Source organism: Heterocephalus glaber, unplaced genomic scaffold (genome assembly GCF_053883595.1).
Source record: "Heterocephalus glaber isolate CG9 unplaced genomic scaffold, H.glaber_assembly_v1.0 deba00001442, whole genome shotgun sequence".
NCBI lineage: Eukaryota > Metazoa > Chordata > Mammalia > Rodentia > Bathyergidae > Heterocephalus > Heterocephalus glaber.
The window spans coordinates 7,074,823-7,093,907 of record NW_028258296.1 but is presented as its reverse complement, the minus strand read 5'-3'; the positions used below and the strand labels follow the sequence as shown (position 1 = coordinate 7,093,907).

Sequence of the window (19,085 nt, the reverse complement as noted above, 5' to 3'; positions counted from 1 at the left end):
CTCATTTACATCTTCTTCAGAAGCTTTCAGGATCCTCACTCCAGTGGAGAGAAATGTTGTCCCTATCAGACTGCTGTGAAAAAAGGCCTCAACATTCGGAGCTCAATACATCAGCTGAAAACCACAGCACCTGGGGATGAGGACAATTCCTGTGGTGGCAATTCATCCCTGAAGTCTGAACATTCACTGCTGCATTCATCTACATTCAAAGTGTGCCTGAATCATTTCGGCTCGGTGTGTATGCTTCAATATCCACTTTGGAAATAGAAAAGAACATCTGAGCTTGTTTATCAGTTGTGGAAAGAAAACAGGGATGCTGAATGACAGCCACATGTTACGATCTGGTAGCCCTGACCAGAGAGACCACAGCTGCTGCACACCAGTGGGTCTGGAAGAGGTTGACCATCTTTGCATCACTTGATTGGGTCCCAGGAGGATACAGGCTGGGTTACAGGTGGCTGGGCAGACACCAGGAAGCCAGGGCACCATGAAGTCTGTAGGAAGGTCTCACAGTTCCTGCCTCTCCTTGATAAAATTTTGAGGCAGGTGAGGGACTAAGGCAACAGATATTTCTGAAGATTGGGGCAGTGGCTCTCCCCAGAAGGTATAAAGGTTGAAGCAAGTTGGGCCACCCTGCCTCACTTCTTGCCTGTGGAGTTATGGGAAGCTCAGGAAGTGACAGATTTGTCACTGGTAGGTCATCCGAGGGGTGGAAAGGTTCTGGGGTTTCAGTTGGAATCTGATTGTAGGAGAAGACCTCAGTGTCACCCACACTGCTCATGCTTTCCTCTGGCAGGCCATCCCTTTAGTGCACTGCGGCATCACATGTGCCTGGATCCTCTCCTCTGCAAGAATCAAAAGGATCTCACCCTTTTCCTCCTCTCTACTTCCCCAATTTTTTACCCATTTATCCTAAGCTCCCAACTAAGAAGTACTAAAGAACAAAAGGAGGTATATTACTGTGATTTAGCTATTTTTATACAAATACATAATTAGCTTTGATGCATTAAACATTAACATATTGTTACCAAAGTAGCTAATATTTCAGTGGCATTTACACATATCAATAGAACTTTGAAGCAAACAGATGTGCTCTCATTAGATCTAAGATTATGATAACTGTTATGTTACTGAACTAACAGTATTTAGGCAGGGAGTGTTTTAAGCAATCTTACATAGATGAATTAATTCATTCCTGAAAGTAATATACTATGATGTAGGTACTATTACTACCTCCACTTAACAGATGATGAAACTAAGACAGGAAGAAGTTAAGTAAGTTGTCTAAGGTCAGACGACTAATAATATAGAAAAACTCAGGTAATCTGTGTGCCCTTAGTCACTCAGTGATGAAGATGAGTTATTCTGAAAGGTAAAGTCATGTTGTCTTGTACTGAGCTTCTCTGTTATCCAAAGAAGCTGATTATTAAAACTACCTAGAAGGAGAAAAGACAGTTTTTCATTTTCCCCTGCAGCCAGCTGAAGCAAAGCCTGTAAGCACGTAGAGCTTGTTGTAGAGTCTGCTGCCCCATTCAAATACCCCAACTGCAGAGGACTGGAACAGCTCTGATGGAAGCGAAGATCTCATTTCAGTTGCTACTTCCTTTCATTCACACTGTCCAGCAGTATTCATGCTGTTCTTATCTTTTAAATGTTGGGGGTCAATAGATAATCTGAGCTCAAATAAGCAAGACAAGATGCAACCTGCCATCCTTTGAGAATCAGTGAATCATCCCAGGGCCACGGAACTGAGCTCTCAGTGGCCTATTGCAGACGTTTCGCTCAGTTCTCTGAGGAAAGCCAGCTACTCTGTATCTGTAATCCTGTGCTGTGGCAATGCTGCAGGTGGCCAATACAACTCCCCTGAAAGCACAAGGTGGAAAGTAAGTTGAAATAAGCTTCTATAGCAGAGTGACTTTCTCCATCCACGAGCTGTTCCGTAACAAAGGTGTCAGGTATATGGCACCACTCGCCTGTTCTTATCTGTTTTGTGGCAGCCAGGAATCCTGCCCGATATTCTGCAGTCCTTCCCATGCTGCCTTTCTCAGACCACAAGGTTAATTTTTTAGTCTGCTTTGTTAAAGGAAGATGTTTTAAGCAAATAATTTTGTCATGGTAAAAACGCTCCACTTTCTGCCAGTCTTCTAAAGATCAGATTTTCTGCGCTTTGTTTTGTGTGTGCCTCACAACCAGAATATAGCTGAACTTTAATATCCCACCTGAAATACTGATTCTTTTATTTTTAATTTTTTTTATTATTATTATTTTGGTACTGGGGATCGAACCCGGGCCCTTGCGCTTGTGAGGCATACTGATTCTTTTAAACAAAATAAATTTAGTTTATTGTATTTATTATATTTGTTGGGATCTAAGGAAAATGATTTAGTCATATTTTTTCATTTCTATAATTTAAAATTTTTATTTTTCATTCTCCTTTTATATGAGTGTTTCTGTTCATCTCTTTCTCCCTCTCCCACCAAGTCCACGACAGTGGTTCTTGGCAGTTAGGTGACATCAGTTAATAAAACTATGTACTCTGGATACGTGCAGTTTCCTCTCTAGCAGAAGTGGCATGGATTGGAGGTGGAGTGGGGAGTGAGGTTATGAGCTTAGTCACTCCGTCATCCTGGCGAGAGAATGATCTTTCCAATCACTGCACCTCTTGCAACAACACAAACCTGTATTTCCCAAACTTGTCTGCATGCAAATTTCATTGAGGACATTGAATAAAAACACAGATAAAAGGGCTCACTGCAGACTTACTGAGTCAGAATTTTTAGAGCCAGAGCCTGGAAGTAAGAATAAATGTTGAATAAAGCTCTCAGTCAAGTCCTCTAATTGAACAAGTTGGACAAACACAGTTTTCAAATATGTGATTATATAAGTCAAAAAGTCTGCTAAAATAGAAAGAAAGAAAAGATAAACTATGATTTTTGCTAAAACTAATGTTCTCTGTAGGTCTCAAAGAATGGCAAAAATGGAAGTGGTAATAAAATGCTGAAGAAAAATTTGGGAAACTGCCTTACCTTCAAGTTTCCCTCCTCTCAGTTTCCCTAGGCTGCGACTTAATTTTCAGAAGCTTTAAGTTCCAATACATATGATGGGGTCGATTTTGTTGTTGCTTTTTTTGGTACCGGGGATCAAACTCGGGTCCTTGCGATTGCAAGGCAGTCAGTGGAACCACTGAGCTAGATCCCTGGCCCCAGATGGGTCTATTTTGAAGAGGTTAAAATTATATTCCAAAGTTAAGTAATTTGATGGTCACCCTTCTAACTGGGTTCACTCATTAATAGTATTAGCAAGATATATATACAAAATTTGTATTAAATTTGTATTTTATAATTTTACTTATGCATACATTTACTAACCAAAAATGTGGAGTGCTTATTACATATTTACAAATTATCCACTTTCAAGCATCTTAACATGTCCTTTTAAAAAATAATAGAACCAGTAAGACATTTTATATTTATATGTTTTTATGTTATTCCTATATTATAACAATGTTACAAAGACATTAAAAATAAAATACAGCAACATCCTGTGGACAGAAGCTACTGTAATCCCATAGATAAACATATTATTTTCAAATTACTCTAGTTCTAAGTTATATAACGATTATAACAACATTTTACAATATAGGAGACATAACAATTTTTAAAATATTAATTTAGCAGAATCGTTTTAAAGTGAGAGCCTTCTCTAATTCAACTAGCGTTAACATTTCATTTAAAAATATTTGTAATGTACTATTTTATGATATTGCAGAGAGTGTGCTATTTTATTTATATCAGGCAAAGAGTATATTACTTGCAACTATAAACAAACTATACTACCCCAGAAGAAGAGGGTATACTTGACATAAATATTCATGACAAAACATTACAGTCTCACCTATAGAGTCAGGCAACTGTTGCAACATATTGGATGACAGGAGCAGGTCTTCAAGAGCTTCACATCCAGAAATACCCAGGTCGACCGTTTCTATTCTGTTTTTTGACATATCCAGGTATATCAACATCTTTAACTTCCCTATAGACTTGATGACATTGGATAAACTCAGGGTTAGTTAAGAAACTTTCATAAGACATTCGAAAGCCGTAAAAACCATAATATTGTAAGATTAATTTAAAAAACCACAACCATAACAAGTGTTGCAAAGCACAAAGAAATACTGTAACCATCATGTATCAATGCAAAACAGTGCCTCCACTTGGGAAAACAGTTTGGAAGTTTTTGCAAATGTTAAACATAGACTTTCCATCTGACCCAGCAGTCCTTACCTGTATGGCTGAGAATAAAAACAAATAAACAGAGAAAACCTTACACAAATGGTCACAGCTGCAATATTCATGATAGCCTCGCAGTGGTAGCAACACAAGTGTGCAACCGCTGATGTGAATATTCCCAGGGTGAACAAAATGTGGTCTGTCCACATAATGGTACATTATTTGGCATAAGAATGAAGTACTGATACTTGTGCAAAATGGATGAACCTTGTAAAATGCCAGTAGCAAAAGATCACACATCGCATGGTTTTATTTGTATGAATTTCCAAAATAGGCAAATCCATAAAGTCGAGTGGGGTTACAGGGGGCATGGGAATGACTGCTAATGAATTCAGAGTCCTTTTTAGGGTTGATGAAGATGTTTTAGGGTTACATTGTGGTGACAGTTGCACAACTACATGAGTATGCTAAAAACCACTGAGTTGTATACAGTATGTGAATGATCTCCAATACAGCAGTCAAAAAATATATACCAATGCAACAGGTAAAATACAACAATAATCTTCAGGTTGACATGGAATAAAATAACTAACTTACTAACTAGAGTGCTACTGTAATAAAGCACATTGCTTTATTTAAATTTAAATGCATAAGAAAGGTTTCAAATTGTGATTTAGACTTTATTCTACTCATGTGATTCAGTGTTTTGTTCCTTCATCAGTCCTTTTTGACGGTCTATTAAGTATCAGTACCTGTGTTATATACTTGAAAACTAACTACAGTTGCTACTACAATAAAACATATCACTTTACTGAAATTTAAATACATAAGGAAGGTTTAAAATTGTGATTTGGGCTTTATTCTACTCATCCGAGTCACTGTTTTGTTCCTTCATCAGTCCTTTTTGAGAGTCTATTATGTATCAGTGCCTGGATTATCAACTTGAAAACAAGCATGAGTCAGGCAGCTCAAACTTGTTATAGTGAAGACTTTTTATTTTTCCGTATTGAGGTGTAGTAGTGAAGAAAACATTTGAATAAAAAAATTCATAATATGTGATGATATGTAGAATACAGTGTATGTAAGGAACACTGTGGACGAGCAGGAGGAGGCTGCAGATGGTCTGCCAGACACTGCTTGTCAAGCAAGAGGGAAGTGGAAATGCGAACACGCACACACATCCACAGAGAAGTGCGAAAAAGCGTGGCGGTTTTGACAAAGAGTGAGAAGTTCCAAGTGACTGCAATTTTGATGAAGTTGGGGTGAGAGAAGGAGCCGCTGGTAAAGGGCCTCCCATGTCATGTGGGGAGACGAGACCTCTGTCTAAGGCGAGGAGAGCTACTCAGAAGCCTGTAAGATGGGGAATGGTGCCATCACCTTTGTGGTTAGAAAAATAACTACAGGAAACCTTCAGAAAGATGGCTTTGTGACTGGAGTCCCGGAGACCCACCAGGCACTCTGTGGGCTTGGCCCTCAGCATGGACAGGCAACCTTGGATCAAAAGTATTTGGGAGAAAAACATGTATATTGAACACATACAAACTTTGTTCTGTGTCATTATTCCCGAAACAATACAGCAGGACAACGGTTTACGTAGAATTTACATTGTATTCGGCATTATAAATAATTTAGGGGTGATTTAAAATATATGGGAGGTTATGTTTAGGGCATATGCAAAAATTACAGCATTACGTATAAGGGACTCAAGCAGTAGTGTCCTGGGATGTGGAGGTATTCTTGGAGCCAGTCTTCCATGGACTGACTCCAGGGGACTAATGTAAGGAAGTGGTTTAGCTCGTTAGTAATCTAGTACTTAAGGTGGCAGAAGTGAGGATGAAGAGGGATGAAGCTAAGAAAAATTTAGAAGTGGGATGATGGAGTTATTACTGATGGCCAGGGACAGAGGAGGGATCAGCTCATACCTTGGATAAAGAATGTACAGCTATCACTTAGCTCAGACTCTGACTCTAGGAGATAGGGTAGGGTGAAAGTCTTTATTTTCCTTTTCCTTAGGGAATGTTTTGCCAATAAATGCCCCACGCATTTTGGCTGTTCAGTGGTTCATCTATTTGATATATATGTGTATATATATCTTTTACTACTTTGACAGAGAATAAATATTAATATGCATACATAAATACATACTTGATACTATGCTATATATTTTATATATTAAAAAATTAATTCCTTATATTCTTGTGACTCAACATGTGTTCTGTTGACCAACCACACTGACCTGGAAGCTTGTCAATAAAAACAGACTCTCAGCCCTTAACATGCATGAAAGCTCAAAGTTTAAATAATACACCTGTTGGTTCCTTGGGCAGCAGAGGTAAAGTCAGAATAAATGCAGAAGTCCTCTTGGAATCAACAGCAATGGAAATGGAAGGAAGAAAGGTGGACATAGAAGCGGGACTGCAATGAAGTCCTGAAAAAAATCTTCAGCCAAGCTTTCAAAAAGCACTGACAGGACAACCCAGCCCAGGTCCTGAGCGGGGGCCATGGGGCTGGGCCTTCCCATCCTTGTATGGATGGCCCATTGGATGGATGGCCCATTTTCCCCAAATGGGACAATGACCCTGGAGGGTCTCTTCAAAAAGGGAATCCCTGAAGAGGGTGGAGAGCTGCAAGGGTTATTTCCAGAATCCAAGGAACAGCACATGAACTTCGTTTCCGGAGGAGGTCACATAACAGCATGTACCACAAGTAACATTCCCAGCTTACCCCTTTAGTAAGGGTTGGAGCCAAAATGGAACTCCCTTTTCTCAAACTACAGACTTCAAAGCCCATGTGACTCTACAGGCAGCTCCTGAGCCTCCATGTACTCAGTTAACTGAGCACAGGGCTCTAGCTCTGCTATTCCTTGGGTGGGCACAGTGTAGGAGAACAGTCTAGGAGGAGAAGGGGTGCTAGGTTAGGAGCAAACACAGTACTTGGAGAGTCGGCCCCGTGGGGTGGGTTTCTTCTATGACTTCGCAGTATGTCACCTGGAAAAAACTGTCACTTTATTAGCAGTTTTCCACCCTAAGGAACTAGTATGTCACCTTAGCCCATTCTTCACTTTTGTTAAGAAATAAAAGAATGTTACATGTTGTTTATATGCATGTGTATTTCTTTTTTTGTTGTTCTTTTATCATGAGAAAATCTCTTTCATCCCTGGAGTTTCTTTGATTGCTACCTCTCTATCTCTAGCACAGCTCAACACTTTGGATTTTCTGATCTTCAGTTACTGAATATTCTTTGTGGAAGCAAAATAACACTCCAGCATCTATTTTTGAGTCTTTCTCAACTTTTGCTTGTCCAGACTTTACAAGGGCATCAACAGCCTGAGGTACAGGCCTCTGAGGGTGAATGTTTCAGGGTGCTGGAGGATGCCGAAGGCTGCTCTCAGACCCCTCAGGGCATAGGGGGCTCTGTAAGTGAGCTGAGGACAGCAATGAAAAGAGTGGAAATCACAAATTGAGGGTGATAATGGAGTTTGTTTAAAAAACAATATAAATGCAATGCATCGCCTAGTCATATTTTATTTGATTAGCCTTAGCTAGATGGCCATGAGATAGAGCTACATAGAAGATGAAATATCTGACTGTTTCCTATTTGACTTCTCTGATTTATGAAAAATAGAGTAGAAAAGAATAGCCCTGGCTTCTAAAAGTATATTAACTTCACGTGTTATGATACATGAAAAAAGCGAGCTTGATTTTTTTTTTTTTTGTCTTATGATACTAAATATTTAAGATTAATTAGGGCCGGGGATTTAGCTCAGTGGTTCTGACGCCTGCCTCACAAGTGGAAGGTCCCAAGTTAGATCCCTGGTACCCCCCCCCAAAAAAAGATTAATTGTTATGTGAAACCAGACCTGGACTGAAGCCCACATTCTGCTTTTCTAAGTTGAGTGTTGCCCAGTAATTTAAAAAACAACTATTTTCCAGTACCAAAATTCAGAAAGCCATGGATATTTATTGCAGAGAGGTGTGAGGTCTTCCCATAGAGGCTATCGAAAATGTCATACTCAAGTGCATTAAATAAAGTAAGGAATCTACTTAAAGCTAGAAGAATATATGAAAAATTTCAGAAAAGACAAATTTGGGTTAAGAAGCTTATTAAGGGGTTTGTGCAGCGAGCTATTCGCCCAGTTGGATTTTGAGAATGTAACCACTGTGGGGAGTACAATGAGCCTGTATCTCATGGTACCTCGTATTGGTTCTGTGGAGATACCTTGCTGAAATGTCTACAGGAGAAGCAGCACTCAAGCTGGTTGGAGCCACAGCTCCACCGCTCGGGATTTGGGTGACCTTGGATGAGTTACTTGGAACCTACTTTAAAGGGCTGTTGTGGGGATTCGATGAGTCAAGATTTGTAAAACATCTACATGGAGCCTAGTTCATGATAAGTACTAGGCTTTTCTGAATATATAGACACACCAAAGAAGCAGGTATAAACTTCCAACTAGATACACATTCTGACTCCTCAACCTTTGCACAGGGAATCAGTAATGTCATACCTATACTGCATCGGAATTTGTACAGACAATATCCCCCCCTTGGCACTAGGAGATAAATTCTAAGACATCATGTGGATGCCAAGAACCACCACTATGACTCAGCCCCATAGATGCTATGCTTTACTCTATACATAAACACCTAAGGAAAAATTTATCAATTAGGAACAGTAAGGGATGAACAGAATAGGCAATAATAAAGTAGAACAATTAAAATACTATAACAAAAGTTATCTAAAACTTGTAAATTACTTATTTCTGGAATTTTCTACTTGGCATTGTTGTACTACAGCTGACTGTGGGTAAGTGAAACTGGAAAGCAGAACTTTAATGGGGGGCTGCCATACTTCGAATACGGCACAAATTGGATTATGTGCAGTGGAATCCAGATCTTCTCTACTGCTGTGTGTCACTCCTCAAAAAAATAACTTCAAAGTCACTGAATATATTATCTTTGTAACTCTGCCACTGATGCAGTGTCTGATTCATAAAAGGCGAAGAGTAAACAAATTTTGGATAAATCAATAAATTAAGGATGTGCAACTTTTCTGTTTCAGATCTGTGATAACAGAAACGTATTCGTCTGATAAGAGAAGAAAGTATTTTTTTTCCCTAATCTCCTTTCTGTGGTCTCACACTTGTTCAAAGAGGGAATAATCTTTTTGTACTGGTTGTCATTGAAATCATTTGAAGAAATGTTTTACATCAACTCAAAAGAGAGAAAATTGGCTTTGGGAAGACATCCAAACCCCTGTGTTGGTGGAAGAATGACCACACATGCACCTGCTTGGCTTCTCTGTGAAAAGCCTCGAGTTTGGGGATGGATGAGTGGGAGATGTGTATTTGACTGTGAGTGTGTGTGTGTGTGTGTGTGTGTGTGTGTTTTACAGTACTGGGGATTGAACCCAGGACCTCTGCACTGAACTGTATTCTCATCCCTTTTTTATTTCGGGACAGGCGGGACTCAACCTTGAAGTCTTCCTACATCAGCATTCCAAGTGCTGGGATTACAGGTGTTCACCACCACCTTTGTGTTACAGCTTTTATTTCTAATGCTCTATAATTCTTACTATTTCCAAACATTTAAGTAGGTCAAGTAGGACACTGCTTAAACTGAGAAAGAGATTTTCATTTTCGGGAAGACCTCTAACAATGTGCACAGAAACTGTTATGCAGTTACCTAAAAGAATATCTCTGATTTTGTAAAATAAAATTTGCTACTATATATTGGATTTCTCTTTTAAAAATATAACTGAATTTTCCAACATTTACCAAATAATGACCATGAAAAAAAGATGACAAACATATTCATGAGAGAATAAGAAAAGTCTTTCATACATTTTGTATACCATTAACACTCCACAAAAGACATATAAAACCTTGTAAAACAAATTACTGAAAACTATTTGGCGACCAAACATTCCTAACAAGTGTTACTTTACTTTGAAATGCAAACAACGAGACTTAAGATTTAGGATTGGTTATTATTCAATACAGTTTGCAACATGAATATTGGACGACAAGCATATAAAACCTACATACCCCAGGTAGCACTTGCAATGCATTATTATCCATCCACAACTCCCTTAAATTTTGTATTTGATCCAGAACTTCGGGCTGAGAGGGAGAGACAGAAAGGAGAGAAGAAAAGAAAATCACATTAGCCTTTTCTTATCACAAATTCTAGGTATCTTTTCTTGGATCTTGAGCTTTTATTTAGGAATCCAGTGTTAGTGTTCTTAGAAATGACAAGGCTAACAGACCTCCAACAAAACTGGCAGTCCCTGAGGTGGCCAATCTAGGATTATTCAGAATCAATCAGAACAAGGGCCGGGGATTTAGCTCAGTGGTTCTCGCGCCTGCCTAGCAAGCACAAGGTCCCAAGTTCGATACCCGGTACCAAAAACAAACAAACAAACGGAATCAATCAGAACGATAATAATTCAAATTTAGATCCATTATACAGACACCTTCATTTATTCCCTTTATGCTTTTCAATTACCCTTGGTATCATTAATTATACTGTAATTAATTGCTAAGTTTCTTCCTCATGAAGAAGCAGGAGGCCAGGGAAGTGTCCTGTAATGCTATGTCCTCCAGTCCCACAGCACAGAGGAGGACAGAGTGACCCAGAAGAGCAGAGAGGAACAGACAGGGTAGCGTATGTGTGTGCTGAGACACTCATTCCCTAAGCGGAAGCTGTATCTAAATCCTTCCACCCGGGCATCAGACTATGCAGATTTCACCAGGTTACCATTGCTCCTAGCACCATTTTCCTCCTAACAGTGGCCTCTCCTGAATTTCTCTCCAGAAACTGTTCCCTTCCTCATTCTTCTATGTGCTTCCTTTAAATACAGTCTTCTTTGCAACTCTGTGGAAGTGGCTGAGGTCTGAACTAGTGACTGTATTGTATTTGCCTGGTCACAGGACTTAGTTCCCAGATGGGAACATGACCCATTTAGAACATATACAAAGCAAAGTGAATCTGACTAGGATTCAAGGGAAAGACTTGCTCTTTCCTACCTGATTCAAAACTGAAAGCAATGCATCTGAGGGTACCTCAGGGCTGAGGACAAGGGAAAGCCTGTCTGAGGAGGTGGTCTTTCAAAGAAACTAGAGCTAAAAGGTAGATCCTGGTGACACCATATCATCCTGGAATGAAGTCATACTTGAGACTAGATTTTCTGTTCCATTTTCTGAAAGAATTTTACTTAATAATACAATACAAACACAGTTTGATAGAATTTGTAACGTAATGAGGAAAGCCAATGTATTTTATAAAATACTCGTAGAAAGGAACAGAATTTTATCAAACTCAAACAGAGAATATTGTAAATTGTAGGTCAGTGAAGTTGCACGCACAGTCTTGACTCACTAAGAGGGCCTCAGAGGTCTACTTTGCAGAGAGTTTCTGATTCCTTGAGCTTGGGTCTGGAATGGAGTATAGCACAATTCCCAGGAGAAATTCCCTTTACAACCACGATTAAAATCTAAAGTTAGAGATGTGGCATTCTGCTGTGGAAGCAGAGCCAGATGTAAGTACAGGGGACTTTGTGTAGGAAATATCCCCAGTGTCACTTACAAGGAGCAGGGAATGAACCACTTCACTTATATGTTAGCTGGGCAAAGAGGGAAAGTGCAAGCTACATTTAGGAAGCACAGTCTGCTATACACAGGCTCCCTGGCAGGGAGCCACAGGCAGGCCAGGTGGAAAATACTGGTTCCATGGTGCAGTTTTCCCTAGGCCTAGGTGTGCTGCAGATTTAAGCAGAAGAGAAAGAGTTGCATGCTGGATAAAGTGTAACAAAACCTTATGTGTATATGATAGGACAGAGACTGATGTAAAAGCTTGAAATAACAAGCATCATGCAGGGGTAGATATGCTGTGGAAACAAATACATCCTGAGATTTCCAGTGGTTAACATGACAGGCTTACTTCCCACTCCCAGGACACGTCTGCCATGGTTTCTTCCTCACAATCTTGTGGTATCATCTTATCTAGACTTCCAGAAGAGCCAAAGCAGGGGAAGACAGGATGTGGAGAACTCACTACTACTCATAAGGATATTGTGCTGGGAGTGACATGTGTTGTTTATGCAAATAGCCAAACTAAGTGCAAGGAGAGCTGGAAAATGTAGAGAGGGTTCATGGAATATGTGATAAATGCTACTGCCTCTGCCATGCAGTGACACTTCTGAACAAAGGAATGATCAGAATGAGTAAGAGCGCTTTCATCCTTTATTCATTTCTTCATTAAGTACAAACTTATTAAACATCTGTGTGGTAGGTATTAACTGGAGTCATAATGCCTAGGGTGGTCTTCGTCCTTAAGAAATCCATGCTCTATTTCTGGAGAGAACAAACAGAGAGTAAATAGAGTATATTATGGGAATATAAAAGAAGGGGACCTGTCTGCCTTAGATGTGAGGAGGAGTCATGGGATTGAGATGAGGAGAGACTGACCTGTAGAGAGGGGATTTAGCCAAGAGAGGGCTGGGGGCAATAGCGTGATCTGTGAATGAGAAGGACAGGGGGGTTGATTTACTAGACGGTTGTCTAAGACATAGTGAGCAGGAGGAAGTGAGGCCAGCAAAGGAGCACAGGGTTCTACAAAAACCATGTATGTGTGTGTTTGTGTGTGTGTGTGTGTGTGTGTGTGTGTGTGGAGATAGGATTTTATTGTGTGTATGAAGGAGCTTCAGTAAGAGATATTTAATAGGAAGCGATTTTGCCCCAGTGCCAAGGAACAGAGCTGCCCCAGCACAGAGGAGGTGAACCTTATGGACTGCTGTACCACCACCCCCAGGGCTGAGGAAGTGAGCTGTGCAGGCGCCAGCAGCACACATCCCCTCACCCCTTGAAATGAGTAAACAAGTTTCAAAACCAGACTTCCAGATCACCTAAAGCAACCCCAATGGGAAATGAGATGGAACACCCTAATACTCAACCATGTGGACTCCCTCACCTGGAAATGACAGAGGATCTGGAAAAAATGAAATGAGAAATAATTTCTCAGATAACAACAGAGATTGTGCCCATAGCGCAAGACATGATTCATAAATCTAGAGAGGACACAGATAAAAAAATAGAGGAGCTGAGGAACATGATGGAATCCCAACATAGGAAACAAAGGGAATCCATAAAACAGATGCAAAAAGATTTCCAGGAGATTAAAAACTTCACTGAAACCTTACGCAGCAGAATGAACCAATGTGAGGACAGAATTTCACATATAGAAGATAAGATTGCAATTAGTGACCAGGAAAAGAAAAAGTTCTTTAAAATAGTAAGGGACCATGAGATATCAATCCAGCAACTGCTAGACAATGCAAAGAAGAATAACATAAGACTGATTGGAGTCAATGAAGAAACAGGAGAGAGTGCAGATGACATAAAAAAAACCTGTTCACAGGGCCAGAGATTTAGCTCAGTGGTTTCGCCGCCTGCTGCACAAGCGCAAGTTTGATCCCTGGTACCAAAAACAAACAAACAAACAAAAAACTGTTGACAGAAGTGATGGCAGTAAAACTTCCCAAGCAGGGAAAAAGAACTTGACATACAGCTAAGTGAGGCATATAGGACTCCAAATAGCCTTGATCAAAAAAAAAAAAATCTACACACAGGCATATAATTGTTAAGATTCCAGAAACCCAACAGAAGAACAAAATTCTATAAGCAGTGAGAGAAAAGAAACAAATCACATACAAAGGAAAGCCCATGAGAATCACAACACACTTCTCAATGCGAACCCTCAAGGCAAGAAGAGCTTGGAGTGACTTATTCCAAGCCCTGAAGGAAAATAGCCTCCAACCCAGATTGATGTACCTTGCAAAACTATTTTTCAAAATTGATGGAGAAATAAGATACTTTCATGACAAAGAGTACCTTAGGAACTTCATGAATACCAAATCAGCACTCCAAAAATTTTTAGACAATAACCTAAGAAAAGACACCAATCATCACAACCCCAGGAAGCCCAGTAGAATGAATCCATCTGGCACGACAAGAAATTAAAGGCAAAGGGGGAGAATCCAACAAAAAGAAAAAGTCATGACAATGGTAAGTCAATATGTATCAGTTATAACCACCAATGTTAATGGTCTCAATTCACCAAGCAAAAGAAATAGACTGCCCAAATGGGTGAAGAAGCAAGATCCAACAATATGCTGCATATAAAAACACACCTAATTAAAAAAGAAACTCATAGACTGAAAGTTAAAGGGTGAAAAACAATAATCCATGTGACAGGAACCTGAAAAAAAGCAGGAGTAGCTATCCTCTTTGCAGATCAAGTGGATTTCAAACCAATACTGATTAAGAGAGAAAAAGAAGGACACTATATCATCATAAAGGGAACAATCCAAGAGGAAGAGATGACAAATATAAACATACATGCACCAAACACTGGTGCACCCAATTATATAAAACAAATACTAATGGACATGAAAACTCAAATAAGCACTAATACAGTAGTAGTGGTGGACCTCGATACCCCACTGTCAAAAATAGATAGATCAACTAGACTAAAAATAAGTAATGAAATATTAGAACTCAATCGAACTCTTGAACAAATGAACTTAACAGATGTTTACAGAGTCTTCCACCCCACAAAATTAGAATACACATTCTTTTCAGCTGCACATGGGTCATTCTCCAAAATAGACCACATACTCGCTCACAGAACATGTTTAAGTAAGTACAAAGGAATTGAAGTCATCTCCTGTATATTATCTGACCATAGTGTGATGAAATTGGAGATCAACAGCAAAAGAAACTGCAAGAATTTCATGAACACATGGAAATTGAACAACACACTTCTGAATAACCAATGGGTCACAGAGGAAATTAAAGAAGAAATCAGACAGTTCCTACAATTAAATGACAATGACAATACAACATATCAGAATTTATGGGGCACAATGAAAGCTGTCTTACGAGGGAAATTCATAGCGGTGAATACTCATGTTAGGAAAGCAGAGTGAGCCCAATGAAACAACCTGATGCTGAACCTCAAGCATCTAGAAAAAGAGCAGGACAACCCCAAAGCTCATACAAGGGAGGAAATTATAAAGATCAGAGCAGAAATCAATGCAATGGAGACTAAGAGAACAATACAAAAAAATCAATGAAGCCAAGAGTTGGTTCTTTGAAAGAATCAACAAAATTGACAAACCCTTAGCCAATATTATCAGAAAAAGGAAGGAAAAGGCCCAAATCCATGCAATTAGGAATGAAAAGGATGAAATTACAATGGACCCAGCAGAAATCCAGAGAATCATCAATACCTACTTCAAGAACCTACACGCCAATAAGATGGAAAACTCAGAAGAAATGGACAGATTCCTAGATATGTATAAATTACCAAAGTTGAATGAAGATGACCTAAAAATTCTAAACAACTCAATATCAATCAATGAAATTGAAAATGTAATTAAATACTTACCAATGAGGAAAAGCCCAGGTTCTGATGGCTTCACTGTTGAATTCTACAAGACATTTAGAGAGGAACTACTGCCACTACTGTTTAAACTCTTCAGTGAAATTGAAAGGGAAGCAATACTCCCAAATTCATTCCTGGAAGCAAGCATCACCTTGATCCCCAAAGCAGAGAAAGACCCAACCGACAAAGAGAACTATAGGCCAATCTCACTAATGAACATACATGCAGAAATCCTTAATAAGATACTGGCAAGTAGAATGCAGAACATCATCAAGAAGATCATACACCCTGACTGAGTAGGATTCATCCCAGGGATGCAGCTATGGTTCAACATATGCAAATGAATCAATGTAATACATCATATCAATAGAGCCAAGGACAAAAACCATATGATCATCTCAATAGATGCAGGAAAAGCATTCGACAAAATCCAACATGCATTCATGATAAAAACCCTACAATAAATTGGAATAGATGGTCTCTACCTCAATCTGATAAAAGCCATCTATGAAAAACCAGCAGCAACTATCATACTAAATGGTCAAAAACTGAAATCCTTCACACTAAAATCAGGAACAAGACAAGGATGTCCACTATCACCACTCTTGTTCAATATAGTTCTGGAAACATTAGCCACAGCAATTTGACAAGAGAAAGAAATAAAAGGAATAAAGATAGGACATGAAGAAGTCAAATTGTCATTATTTGCAGATGACATGATACTCTATATAGAAGACCCTAAGAACTCCACCAAAAGTCTTCTAGACTTAATAACCAAATTCAGTCAAGTAGCTGGTTACAAGGTCAGCACACAAAAATCAATAGCTTTCCTCTACACAAACAACAGACTCACTGAGAGAGAAATAGGGCCATCAATTCCTTTCACAATAGCATCCAAAAAACTGAAATACCTAGGAATCATCCTAACGAAAGAAATCAAAGACCTCTTCTCTGAAAACTATAGCATCCTGAAAAGAGAGATTGAAGATGATATCAGAAAATGGAAAGACATTCCTTAGCTCCTCAGTAAGAAGAATCAACATAGTGAAAATGGCATGCTTCCAAAACTGCTATATAGATTCAATGTGATCCCAATTGAAATTACAGCAGCATACTTCATGGACCTTGAGAAAGCAATCCAAAAATTCATTTGGAACAAGAAGAGACCTAGAATAGCAAACGCAATTCTAGGCATCAGAGACATAGCATGGGGTATCACAACCCCCAACTTGAAACTATACTACAAAGCTACTGTGATAAAAACAGAATGGTACTGGCAAAGAAACAGACCTGAGGACCAGTGGAACAGATTAGAAGATGCAGAAACAACGCCAGACACACTCAGCCACCTCATCTTTGACAAAGGAGCCAAACACCCCCACTGGAGGAAAGATAGCTTCTTTAATAAATGGTGCTGGAAAAATGGGGTTTTAACTTGCCAAAGATTAAAACTAGACCTATATCTCTCACCATGCACTAAAATAAAATCGAAAAGGATTAAAAATCTAAATATTAAAACAGAAATGCTGACTGGCTGGAACAGAGGATAGGTAGAACTCTTTTTTTTTTTTTTCTTTTTGGTGCCAGGGATCGAAATTGTGTCCTTGTGCTTGCGGGGCAGGCAGAGGCACTACTGAGCTAAATCCCTGGCTGGTTAGGTAGAACTCTTGAAGACACTGGTGTAGGCAAAGATTTTATGAACAAAACCTCAGTTTCCCATGAACTAGCACAATCAACAAGTGGCATCTCTTCTTATTAAAAAGCTTCTGCACAGCAAGAGAAACCACCAAACAGTGTGAAGAGACCACCCACAATGTGGGAAAAAATCTTCACCTGCTGTTTCTCAGAGAAAGGTCTACTATCTAGAATCTACACAGAACTTAAAGAAATCAGATCTCCTAAATTTAAAGATCCAATTCAAAAATGGGCATCTGAAATGAACAGACATTTCTCAGACAAAGAAGTAGAAATAGCTAATAAACATATGAAAAAATGTTCAACATCACTGGTCATTCAAGAGATGCAAATGAAAACAACGCTGAGATCCCACCTCACACCAGAAAGAATGGCTGCTATCATGAAATCAACCAATAACAAATGCTGGCAGGGCTGTGGGGAAAGAGGAACCCTTCTCCACTGTTGGTGGGAGTGCAGAGTGGTATAACCACTGTGGACATCAGCATGGAGATACCTCAAAGAACTAGGACTGGAAGTCCTGTTTGACCCAGCTATTCCCCTGCTGGGTATCTTCTCCCCAAAATTAAAAGAATCATACCACAGTGATATTTGCGCACTCATGTGCATAGCAGCACAATTTGTAATAGCTAAAACGTGGAAGCAGCCCAGTTGCCCATCAACTGGAGACTGGATAAAGAAAATGTGTTTTTTTAAAAAAATAAAATAGAGTACTACTCAGCCATAAAAAGTGAGAAATTAGAGACATTTATAGCTAAATAGATGTACATTGAGGCAATACTCTTAAATGAAATAAGTAGGACACACATGTAAATACTGAATAGTTTCTCTCGTGTGAGAAACTGAAAGTGTAAATAAGGACTAAAAGGTATAATAGATAATGTGAAATAGGAAGAAAAGGGGCAAAGGGAAAGGGGAAGTGGGAGGGGTAGGGGAAAGGAAAGAAGGGGATGGAATTAATATGAGAAAAAGAAAAAATTAAAGTCTTTGTAAATAGGGAGGGATGGAGGGGTTGAAGGGAGGGCAGGGGAATGGGGAAAAAATAAGAACCAAGACAGATTATGTAAAGGTGCACATTTCCAGTGATGAATGTCATTATATTGCATACCTAAAATATACCAATAAAATTAATTAATTAACAAAAAAACAAAAAAGGGAAGCGATTTAAACAGATTGTGATCTAGAACTCTAAACTGATAGAAAAAGGGAAAACAAGAACAGGAAAACTTATTAGGTTTAGCACTGAGAGAGCTAATGAGGAAGAAAGAGAAAGTGAATTGAGGAAATATTTGGAAGAGAAAAGTGGTAGAGCTTGGTATTGGAAATGGAGGTGAGAGGTGAGACATATACGTCTCCTGGTTTTTCCCTAAAATGGTTCTGCCAGTGGAGAGGCAGAATATCCAGCAGAGGTACACAGTTCCATTCTGATCATGGTTAGCTTCAGGTTCCTGTGGACATAGGTGAAGATGTCCAGGAATCCGCAGGCTGTGGAAATCTGAACTGTAGGGAATAGCGGCAGATGTGACTTGGGCATTTTGTGGGAGTAGAAACCCATGTAGAAGACCTGCGTGGGGAATGGGGAATGGGGAACGGGGAATGGGGAAGGAAGGACAAATGCAGCTGACAGAGGACAGCACCTCGAGGAGCATGAGCCCTTGAAGGCTGCAAACAGGAAGAGCAACCTACGGGAGAAGCCAGGGAGGAATGGAACCCAGGAGTC

General features: G+C 39.4%; 1 protein-coding gene across 16 annotated transcripts in view; it reads right to left on the bottom strand.

Moving 5' to 3' along the window:
• Window positions 1-19,085, bottom strand: part of Lrrc7 (leucine rich repeat containing 7) — a 496,759-nt gene that overhangs the window by 120,829 nt on the left and 356,845 nt on the right. For all 16 annotated transcript variants that reach the window (XR_015451809.1, XM_087212656.1, XM_087212660.1 and 13 more), the window contains 2 exons: window positions 10,273-10,347; window positions 3,895-4,039 (listed from right to left, as the gene is read on the bottom strand). Coding sequence is in view for 15 of the 16 variants with exons in the window: in XM_087212656.1 (XP_087068782.1) it covers window positions 3,895-4,039; window positions 10,273-10,347 (220 nt within the window). In the remaining variant the exon portion in view is untranslated. The remainder of the gene's footprint in view (window positions 1-3,894; window positions 4,040-10,272; window positions 10,348-19,085) is intronic.